Source organism: Linepithema humile, chromosome 4 (assembly GCF_040581485.1).
Source record: "Linepithema humile isolate Giens D197 chromosome 4, Lhum_UNIL_v1.0, whole genome shotgun sequence".
Taxonomy (NCBI): domain Eukaryota; kingdom Metazoa; phylum Arthropoda; class Insecta; order Hymenoptera; family Formicidae; genus Linepithema; species Linepithema humile.
In genome coordinates, this window is record NC_090131.1 from 2,966,640 (window position 1) to 2,977,865 (window position 11,226).

General features: G+C 37.5%; 1 protein-coding gene and 1 long non-coding RNA gene across 3 annotated transcripts in view; one reads left to right on the forward strand and one right to left on the reverse strand.

Moving 5' to 3' along the window:
* The window catches only part of LOC136999797 (uncharacterized), a 51,235-nt gene extending 44,944 nt beyond the window's left edge, over positions 1-6,291 (reverse strand). The window contains exons 1-3 of the long non-coding RNA XR_010890115.1: positions 6,202-6,291; positions 5,597-5,853; positions 5,146-5,478 (exon numbers count right to left, since the gene is read on the reverse strand). This is a non-coding gene — a long non-coding RNA (uncharacterized lncRNA). The remainder of the gene's footprint in view (positions 1-5,145; positions 5,479-5,596; positions 5,854-6,201) is intronic.
* GABA-B-R3 (gamma-aminobutyric acid type B receptor subunit 3) overlaps positions 1-11,226 on the forward strand; it is a 57,889-nt gene that overhangs the window by 44,392 nt on the left and 2,271 nt on the right. Inside the window, exons 9-18 of one of the 2 annotated variants that reach the window (XM_012366912.2) lie at positions 3,416-3,539; positions 4,118-4,234; positions 4,550-4,688; positions 5,080-5,196; positions 5,288-5,449; positions 5,615-5,718; positions 6,214-6,507; positions 7,060-7,304; positions 10,059-10,259; positions 10,743-10,970. In XM_012366912.2, the coding sequence (XP_012222335.2) occupies positions 3,416-3,539; positions 4,118-4,234; positions 4,550-4,688; positions 5,080-5,196; positions 5,288-5,449; positions 5,615-5,718; positions 6,214-6,507; positions 7,060-7,304; positions 10,059-10,259; positions 10,743-10,970 (1,731 nt within the window). Of the gene's footprint in view, positions 1-3,415; positions 3,540-4,117; positions 4,235-4,549; positions 4,689-5,079; positions 5,197-5,287; positions 5,450-5,614; positions 5,719-6,213; positions 6,508-7,059; positions 7,305-7,819; positions 9,742-10,058; positions 10,260-10,742; positions 10,971-11,226 lie in introns of those variants that run through there. The other variant, XM_067354568.1, reaches the window with a different exon arrangement.

Sequence of the window (11,226 nt, forward strand, 5' to 3'; positions counted from 1 at the left end):
GACAAAGGAAATGCATCGAGAACGATGCCGAGAGTCGACTAGATGGTGGTTTCTCATATAGGTCAACGAGGGTTACGGAGAATACAGTGATACGATAAAAGATTTCTATGCCACGGATATCGATTCGACCCGCTATCTTTGAGAAAGCGGGAAGTGAGACACCAAGTTGTTTGCATATCACGCTGCAAGAAAATCGGATGTAAGCAAGTGAGAGAAACGGTAGCGCGCGATTGAATTTCATTTTATTTATGACAACGAGATAATAAGATTTTATGATTGCTTTCCGCGTTAGAGTCAACTAGATTTGTCACTTATTTCCGAGACCCCGAGCAGTATCCAAGCAATTGCGTTTATGTCACCAACATTTATTGTGTCGTTATTTCATTTTGTCATTTTCGCCATTTTCTCATTAATCACTACCACCGACCGCGCCTACCTTGCTTCGTTAGCTCATTCTCCCGTGAAATTGTCCGAAAAGAATGTTATTTCAGTGTATGGAAAGTAGTATCGATCTGTTTGCCTTGTCGCGGAGCAACTCAGTATGAAGTGCGGCGTCGAAAACTCGTCACGCTTAATTTGCACGTGGGATTAAAGAGCTCGCAAGAGCGATCACGTGCGTTGTCACGGGTTTATTATGAAATATTACAGCGGGTTGCTAACTGGAAAAATTGCGTCACACTGATGGAATATGAGCGATCGTAAAAAATAAAATAAAACCGCGTGTAAAACCGCGTGCGACAGATCCCTTAATCCATTTATATTCAAAACGACTGGTCGGATACAATCCGAAGCATTGACCAACAATTTATTACGGGTATAAAATCACGTGCTAATTCTTCTTTCGCCATCAAATAATAATCGCCGTGCCGCTGACGAGAGCTTGCGAGATCGGAACGAGCTCACGCGATGCACTGAAAGGCGAATAAATTGCTGAAAGCAGGGCGCTATAAGGCCCATCTCGCGCAATTTAAAATATGAGAAAATTCGAAGGAGAATACGCGATAGAATTCCATTTTTAACTTTAGATTTAATATGATAAATTTAATTCTAAAGATATTTCCTGCGCTATGCAGCAAATAAAATTAAAGATAAAATTCTATCGTAAATTTGATTGCGCATTATAGTTAGTGCAAAACGGGTTTAAGCTCTCGCGGAAATGCACGGGAAACTCTCGTAAACACAGTATAGATAGTATAAATTGCGAGCGTTCGCTCGCATCTCCCATTTCTAGTGGAAAGAATAAATGTAACAGCAGTCAGTTCTTTGTTGCTTTTCGAATTAAGTTTGCAAATAACATAGCTAGCTGTGTTCCTAGCGATATAAGAGAAAATCGTCAACGAATATACCGAGTATTCTAGAGTGGTACTACGAGACATTCCGTCTAACGAGACTAACGATAAATTGGTAAAAGCTTTCTCGGCCTGCACGTTTGTTACACGATAAGTAGTTTACTGACAGTTTAAATGTGTAACTGGTCTATGCCTTTTGAAAACGAGTTTAGTTAGCCTGCGGTCTTTTACTCGATGTAGCATTCTTACTTATTCAAGCAACTCTTTGATTTATGCAGAATTTATTTATTTTATGATGCCCTCGAATAATCTAAATATGGCTTATAAAATAACTTTGATATTCCAGAAAAGCGTATTCTTTCCTCGCTATTGCGTCTGAATTTTATCCTATAAATACAAATAATATTTTTATAAAAGTCTTGAAAACGATGTTATAAGGTTATGAAATATAGCAATAATGCATCGATAATTCAATATTATTTCTTAGTAATAACTGACTACTAATTAAATAATGTATCTGCAAATAGAATGCGATAATCTTGGAAGACGAAAAAAATCTGTTTAAAGATTCATTTAAGAGATATTAAGTTTTCTGCGACTGTAAGTTTTAGGAAACGATTATTCTCAGATTTACTTTACACTTTATTTTTCAACAATCTTTTCATTTACCTAAACTGCACAATAATGTCATAATAAGATTAGGATTATTTTTCACAACCACATATTAGCTTATTGAACCAAGACTGTTTGAATATCGCATTGGTAGCGAATTGATCTGTATATTGCGAAGCTTGATATCCGATTGAATGCGATTGTATAATCTCTATCATCAAAATATAATAGATTATCAATTTCCTATCACATAATATTATCTGTTTAAACATTATATTATATTGCAGATAAATGTATTTTGTTCCCGAATACAATAAAATTATCGTATGCTGCAATAAATTAACTAGCATCAACTAAAGAATAAAAAAATTAACTTTTTAATTGAAAAAGATTAAAATTAATTCAATAATAAATATGTCTGATGACATATTCGCCGTAATTTTTTTTTTTGCTGTGCTATAAGAGACGATCGCTTTCAAAGGAGAGACCATATTAATCGAATGGTCCCCAATCCATTATAGGTTTTTTAGTGAATAGGTTTTTTAGCGAAATTTCGACCTCAAATGTGTGGTGATAGCAATGCCAACAAGATTTGCACGGCTCCAATCCACCTTTTGCCAGTCTCGCGAATATCCGAGCTTATCGACTCTGCCCGATAAATCGTCGGACGAATACGAGAGAAAAAGGGACGGGTAATGGATTTTCTAAGGACATCGAACGATGAGGTGGAAGGAATTGGAAGCCTCGATTTGATTAACGTCGCCCTTTCAACACCTCCATACACTGTAATTCTATTCCCAATAAGAAGATAATCATCGACACTTGACGAGAGTCACGTCTGTTTTGCTAGAATTAATATTGAGGACTGGTGTAGCACTCAAAAGCTTGATCAGATATAATTGCAAATTGACACCGCTGACCTTTTATTCGCGGACTGCAAAATTCTCTCTACTTATATCGCCAGTTAGAAACGTAATTAATTTCTGCTTCAAAATTGCCCTCAATAAAGAGAAGAAAGCGGTAGATGTGCAAACAATCAGGAACAGCCAAGAGAGAGGAAATTACGCTCCCAACTTGAATAAACGTCCCTTTAGACGTCTCGATCTCCTTCCGCTACTTATTTTCCGACACATAAGCCGAACAGTGTTACTGGTCATTCACAAAGAAAGAAAGGAAAAGTCAAAAATAAAATAGAACGGACAAAAAATTTAATTAAAAACTTTAAAATCGATAGCTATTATTTCAATAAAATTTATCTTGCCGCGCGTTGCTCGATTTTATAATTATTCATTTCCGATAAACTTGTGATTTTCATATTGAGAATGTAGTCTAAATAAATTAAAATGTGGCAAATATTGTAGTGAGTAAATCAACCAAAAATTACAAAATTAATTAATTTTATATAACAGTTATTAATTTCTGTAAAATTAAAACTTTATAAATGAAACTTATTAAGCAGTTCAATTCTGACGCTATATGACAGGGTAGTTGATCGCAAAGTTTTTCGATTACAGGACATGATACCAAGAGAATAGCTATCTACACTCCCGAAGATGGGAAACTGATAATGAACTGTCCGGAATGTGCGGCTACAAGATGGCCTGGAGGGCAAGTACCACCAGCTCGCAGGGTCTTTCGGTATATACATATACATTACCGATATTATCACACTCGATTAAATCGTTATTGGGTAAATTAAGTCACTATTGGATAAATCAAGCTCTAATTGTCCTATTTTGCATATTATCAACAAGTTGATAATTTGAATAAGCAGATCAGAGAATTCAAACAGCAATGGAGCACAAACGCGAAAAAAGATTAATATTGCTAGTATATTAGCATTTTCCGTATTTCCACCACGCACTATGTTATCACTAAAAGTCAGATTTAATAATTCGGGATAGAGATTAATAATCTTTCTGCGTTCAGTGAAGTTGATGAAATAATCAATAGAGCATAAATGGACAGATACGTGGCGCATCTCAAATCATCGCCGTCAAATATTTAATCGGCTCGACATGCGTTTGCGCAATATTTCGATAACGCAATTACAGCTTGTACTGAATTAAGCGTAATGTACTGCATGGCAGTAGTGGCAGCGCGCGATTATTAACATCGCATAACAACGCGATAAATTAATTTACACGCCGTTCGGGCAACATCGCGCGGAAATTCACCCAAGAGCCACGAGTGATCGAGTTTGTTACTGCGCGCAGATTACGAATGGTGACTGTGGCACCTGCTGCATTCCTCGCTATCACCTGCATCGCCAGTGTCGGCGTTACCTTGGCTCTTGCTTTTCTGGCCTTTAATCTCCACTTTCGCAAGCACAAGTAAGCTCAGTATTCAATATAAGCAACGTATGCATGTACATAATAGACGTAATATTACGGAAGCGCGTACGCTTAGCTAGAAGCTTATTAAATTACTTTTGAAGGATGAATATATTCTCCAGACATTTATTAATTGCATATTTAAAAAAAAAAAATAGATAGATGTAATTGTTGTAGTTAATGGAAAAATATACCAGCGACGATTTTCGAAAATAAACAACTATTTACTCGTGGGAATAACGCTTGCTACCCACGAAGTTATATGTAAATCATCACGGTATATCATTCAACCCCATTATTTCTGGATATTGGCAGAAGCATAAAACTTTCAAGCCCGAGGCTGAATAATATGGCAGCCGTTGGTTGCGGCCTGGTCTACGGTGCTGTTATACTTTTGGGACTGGACGATGCCACGCTGCCAGACAGCGATGGTTATTATCCCGCAGTGTGCAAGGTGATTAACATCCATTGTGAGGAATATTAATGTCCTTGATGACGCAATCAATATTATCGGTGTCAATTTCGCTTACATAATACATGCTAATAATTTTCATTAATACAAGCGCCTTATAAATCCAGTGTTATAAGACCTGTCTCTCTCTTTTATACTGAGGGCACATTACTCTGACAAATTAAAAATCTTTTTAAGAAAAGCAATTAAAGTTAATGTATCAAAGTGCCGAAATATATTATGCGTGTGCAGTAATAAGCAATCATACGCCGATATTGAAGATTATTTACATGTATTTTAATTGTCATTAAAATTGCGTAATAATTTTTGCATAAATGGAATAAGAGTGCTTATTAAAAAAATAAGAATTAACGTCGCGCATTTTTATCTACAGGCGAGAGTGTATCTATTATCAGCCGGCTTTTCCATGGCTTTCGGTTCAATGTTCACAAAGACTTACCGAGTGCACAGGATCTTCACCAGAAGCCGCAGCGGGGTCGTGAAGAATAAGGTTTGTCGGCACGGGAACAATAATTCTCCAGCCACATCCGCTCTTCGCATTGGAGAGAACACAGATGCATAAATAACTTTGTGTTTTCCAGTTGCTCCAGGACACTCAGCTGATATTCTTAATCTGCATGCTTCTGGTAATCGACGTCGTCGTGGTGACGCTGTGGGTGATCCTAGATCCGATGCAACGCCACTTGCAGAATTTGACTCTGGAATATAGTCCGCAGGATCGAGGGGTCGTCTATCAGCCTCAGGTAACTTGCAAAGATGATAGCTTTCAAATCTGAAACAGAAAAACGATATTATTTTACATTCTCGAGCTTCGGTGAGCGACCATGGTCGAGTGTCGCGACTGCGCCACAGTAATTATCGCTAACGAGCCGTAGCCAATTAACCCGTACCTTTATTTGCCCAAACAGGTAGAGGTATGCCGTTCGCAGCACACGAACGGTTGGTTAAGTGCTCTCTACGTTTACAAAGGTTTACTGCTCGTAGTCGGAGTCTACATGGCCTGGGAAACGAGGTGAGCTTAAGGATAAAGATATTCCGAAGTCCGCGGACTCACTAAAGCAGGCCGGTTCCCCCGATGATAGAGATAATCTGCTGCATATTTTATGCCGCTTCTAAAGCGGATCGGACACATTAATTTCTCGCATATCTATAACACCCGCGGGAAATATTAGGTTATAATCCTGCTTTGCTTGTCGCTTTTCTCGAACGTCGATTAGTTAAGCGGTTTAGAGATAGAATTATCTATATTTAATCTATATTGGGCTTATTCGTTTTAGCTACACTGGGGCTGCTCTGGTTCTGCTCTACACAGGATAATACAGGACAGATAAATAGTTTGTCCTGTATTATCTTGTTTAGAGCAGACCCAGAGCTGCCCCAGTGCAGCTAAAACGAACAAGCCCATTGTATCTCGCGCCGTTAAATCGGTGCCAATTATTGAATAATACATAATAATAGTTCACACTGGATGCACATATGCATGAGCAAATCTCACCGATGGTTTCAGGCACGTAAAGATTCCAGCCCTAAACGACTCGCAATACATCGGTATGAGCGTGTACTTCGTAGTAATCACGTCAGGTATCGTCGTGGTGCTAGCCAATCTGATGCCCGACCGCGCGACCCTGGCCTTCGTCACGATCACTGCCTTGATTCTGGCTTCGACCACGGCGACTCTGGCGCTGCTCTTTCTGCCCCAATTGGCGAACATTTTGGGGGGCGAAAGGGCCGACCCGGTCGTGCAGAGTCTCGGTCTCAAGATCGAATGCAATACACGTAGATTTGTCATGGACGACAAGAGGTGAGTGACCGCAGAGAAAATCTCCCCCCGATGTAAAAGCGAGCTGGGGAAAATGGAAAATTAAGAGTTGCGAGAAGAAAAGAAGTAAAAGTACAATGGTGTCGTTCGGTACGGCGGTAAGAGAGTCCTTTACGAGGCTAATCGGTCGAGCGGATCGACCTTCATACAATGTTCCTTTAAAAGCTGAAATTCTTTCGGTATCTCTTCGAAATATTGACAAAAACATATATCGCGTTGGCCAATTTTCTCACAACGAGCGTATTTATTTCTCAAACGAGATAATTCTTTTAAATTACAAATTCGACAGCGACTGTTTATTTAGAACGCTACGCTATCTACTTTTAAAATTCGTTTGCGCGTGAACGGGTTAATCTAGATTTTTATCATTTGAATTCGATTCTGTATTGATTCTACACATTTTCACGAAACATCCATTCATACTTGATAATTAATAATTCATGCAAAGATAGATAATGAATTGCTTATTCAATAATTAATGAAGTATTCTGCAATTTGACGTCTCTCTAAAAATAGTTGACATTTTGACAATAGAGAGTTACAGTATCGTGTAGAAGTGCAAAACCGAGTTTATCGTCGTGAGATGGCACAGCTGGAACTAGAATTGGCCAGATTGGAGAAGCAACTGGCGCAAGAGACAGTGGAACCTTCGCGCGCTTCATCGAGCACTTCAATTCCGCAACGAAATCCAAGTATCGGGGGTGGTTTGCCTCTGTTATTGCTTAGTGTTCTACCACCGGTCATTCCTCGAGCCAGCTGGCCCTCCGCAGAATCGTCTGGTAAGCGTAAATCTACGTCACGATACAAAAATTTGTCGTGCAAAAACGACGCTATTTCCATCTTCGCTATCTAAAAATTCGAATTTACTTTAGAATTTACCTTTCGTTGTTGAATTAATCATTCTCGAAGTACGATCAAATTATAATGACGACAAAAGTTATCGAACAATTTTATACGTTATCAAGGAGATAAGAAGATACTATCGGTATATCTTTCATATTGTATCGTCTTGTCAAGGATAGATTGATTTTTTTATTAGAATTAAATTTGGAAACTAAGAAGATATTGATTTTACAAAACAGTGGCCAAGTTTTTTTCGTCAAAATAAATATTTGAGAAAAAAAACGAAATTTGGCAAAAGAATAAAAAAGTACAACTAATACATTATCAGAACAAAAGCGAAGGAATAGACATGTCAAAACTTGCACGACGAATTGAGTTTTACTGGCAGGAGAAGGAAGGAACCATAAGTATTAATGCTTTTTTCACTTCGTCGTTTTTTTCCGTCGATCAGATGTCCGAGAAAGGTGACAGAAATCCCTTTATTGCACGTAATTGCCTGAAAAACGTTCATCCACGTTTCGCTTGCCTGAGTTGAAATGTGAGAAAAGAGCTCGAATTATAGAAGACGTTAGTGTAGAAGAGAAAGGTGTTCGACGTTTGAAAACCTTGTTCGAAATTTTTCCTGGGCATTAAGATGGTTTGAAAAGTTTCACCAATTAGACTTGTGACGAATTATCGTTAAAAGAATATATGCATGCGTAAATTTAGCATTCAAAACTTTCACTATTTTTGCAGAGACTTTACTTATAGTGAAGTTAACTATTCATAGCAAAATTTTGATATAAATTTTTATATTTCTAAAATTTTGCATTTAGTGCGGAAAACGAGTTTTAACGAATCGAAGTAGAGTTGAATAATCCCCTTCAATAGAGCTTTAGAAGTATTAACTTTAGATTTAATCAATTTGCGAGATCACGTCGCGAATAATTAGACATTCAATATTACAGAAATAAATTCACTACGCTCAGTTTAATTAAGCTACTTTTTACAGAATGTCGAGAGAACATGCAAACGTTCGATTGTCATTTATGTCGTGATATGCGCAAAATATATACATATGTTTTATAATTAATTTGTTTATTCTCAACTTTTTGCGCGCGCGCTTACAAAAGGAAACGTCCTTTGAAAACTCGTCGCCCGATTGTGCCATTTGCAGTGCAAATACTACACGTTTCGCTCGCGAAAGATCCGCTTTCAGCTGTCATGCCCATGCATATTTACGCTTTGGTGATTCACCAGCGGTGCTGCGCGAAGTGATACAAGGCATCGAGTACCTCATGTCCTATGTATACCAATTATCGTTCGCATTAACTTGACCGTGATTGCGAGAACATCATCCGGTATTATTAGCGAGCGAGAGAGCTCGTGAGCGCAGCTGATGCATTTCTGATATATCGATCGTTCTTCAGATCTCGCATTGCGCCCGCGTCACCAAAATCCCGAATCCCCTTGATAAATCCGGACAATTCCGCGTACGGTATACCGAATACAAGTCTGCACACCGAATGCACGTTCCACCCCAATATTTCTGAATGTCTACCATGACCGGATCGAACGAGGTCAAAGGCTGTGCGCCGTCTATGCATGCACGCGAGGTGTCTTGTCAAACGCTGAAAAATAGTTAAATCGCGGAGAAATTGTGAAGCTACACTTTTATTGAAAAAGATTTGAGAATCGCATTTTCGTGATATTGTTTTGTTTAAATTTCACTAAAATTTCCATTCTTAAAAAATAATATAAATTTATCTTGAACTTTAATAGTTAAGATAATTCATATTCGAAATTTTTGAAAAGTTATAACATCATTTTCACTTAGAAAAAATATTAGATTCCAAGAAACTCATCGCAGGAAAATATTTTTCGCTGGCGGATGAGATATCCAGCATACATCCGTGCATTACGTAAATTACATACATACATCATATATGATAAACTCACGTATGATATATCGCAGTGCCCGAGTTACTGAAATTCAAATGAAGATTTAGATGAAAATATCTACTAATTATCGATTTGTCGTTACACCATTTATAAATTATGCAGACTCAAATTGTGCTTTCGCCGAATTTCTATATAAATTGCAATTCGCGATATTAATGATCTTCGGAATCTTGAACCAATTGCGGTAGAAATTTCGAACAATGCATAGTATCATTAGGAAACATTTCGATTTTTGTCCAAAAACGTGCATTATTGGAAAAGAGATGCTACAATAGCTTTTTATTACTACAAAAGAAATATCCATTTTTCTTTCTTCCTCTTCTATCGAAGGCGACTCTTTTATACTAAAGCTACTTATAATTCATCATAATCATAATTCAATTAGGAGGCATTACATGAAGATTAAGAAATAATGATCTCTCAAAATAGAAAGATTGGGGATTAAGATTAAGATCAAAATCTGGAAAAATAATAAAAAATATTGTTCGTCCTTCCTTCATCCTTCTAAAATTATCGTGAGAGAGATAAATCTCTTTCGGACAATGCAAAATACTTCCTGCTCATGTAAATTGATTCATGACTCGCTTCCGCATTAATGTCGCCTGAATTCGCACATGCTTTCACTCCTGCGAAATTTACGTCCCGGTGACTAGAGCTGGAACCCAAGTCCAAGCAATAATGCGTGTCCATCATAATGATCACTCGACACGAAATGGGATTTCGCGTCATGTACGACTTGTTGAAATTAGGCATGCGTCGCGGTACCGTAGCATTTAGCAGTCAACCGGATCTGGAACCAGACGATCCCAGACAAAGCCTGGCCGACCTTTATAAGCTGCATCGTCGCCGAGAGACCGAAGGGCCGAGCCGCCTGGGCGTTTTTCAACGATTCTTCAGTCTCTTCGGCAGCAGGCCGAGTAGCAGAAAAACCTCCACCGCGTCGTTCACAGGTAAGAAAGTGTCGAAGAATAAAAGAATAAAAGAATAAAAGTACTTAACGCGATGACAGACACGATTTAACTACATGTATATTACGACGTCAGAAGCGAAAAAATTTCTCTCACAAAAGAACATTCTTATAAAAGCATGTACAGCTACGGAACAAAATTTAAAATAAGAGTGGGAAGTTTCAACTGCGTAATTACATCAAGATAATTTTCACTTTACATTTTCAATTGTTATATCGTTTCATGAAATGTATATTTTTGAGAAACAAATATAGTTTTTATTTGAATTATATTTCGATCTATAACTGTTCGTGAATCGGTAGAAAGAAAGCGCTATTACATTTCGCATAATATGTAATATTATATAAGCTTCGCTTTTTAGTAAATGTAATTTATATTTTATGTTCAGTTCTCATATTTCCTATAATTCACATATAATATTTAATATACATATAATTATACTTATCCACTTGTTACCTTCATTAGGAGTTGCATCGGCTCTTCGAGTTCATATGGGCTACATTGCTGGTTTAGTGCCTGGCACGAAGGCAGCCTCTACTTGCCAGGTAGATGCCCAAGGCACTCACTCGCCTCATGCACGATGCGGTTCAGGACCAATAATTAGTATTACTAGCGAGGAAGACCGTAGATTGAGCCTGGGGCTACGTCGCAAGGAAAGTAGCGAACCTAGAGTAAATTTCAGCTTACCGCCACGTGAGTGATTTACATAATTTCAACATATCTCTCTTAATTAAACATTTTACCTAAAATATCTTTATGGCGTAAATGTCAAATATGATGCAGTAATTTTATCGTATAAATTACCTATAAATTAAAATTTAACATTAAATTTTGTTGAACAAAAAGAGAAATCTCAGGACGAATTTTTATTATACAAAATATATAAAAATGCATAAAATAGACTTCTGAAAAAAAAAAAAAAAAAAAAAAAAAAAAATAAATAAATAAA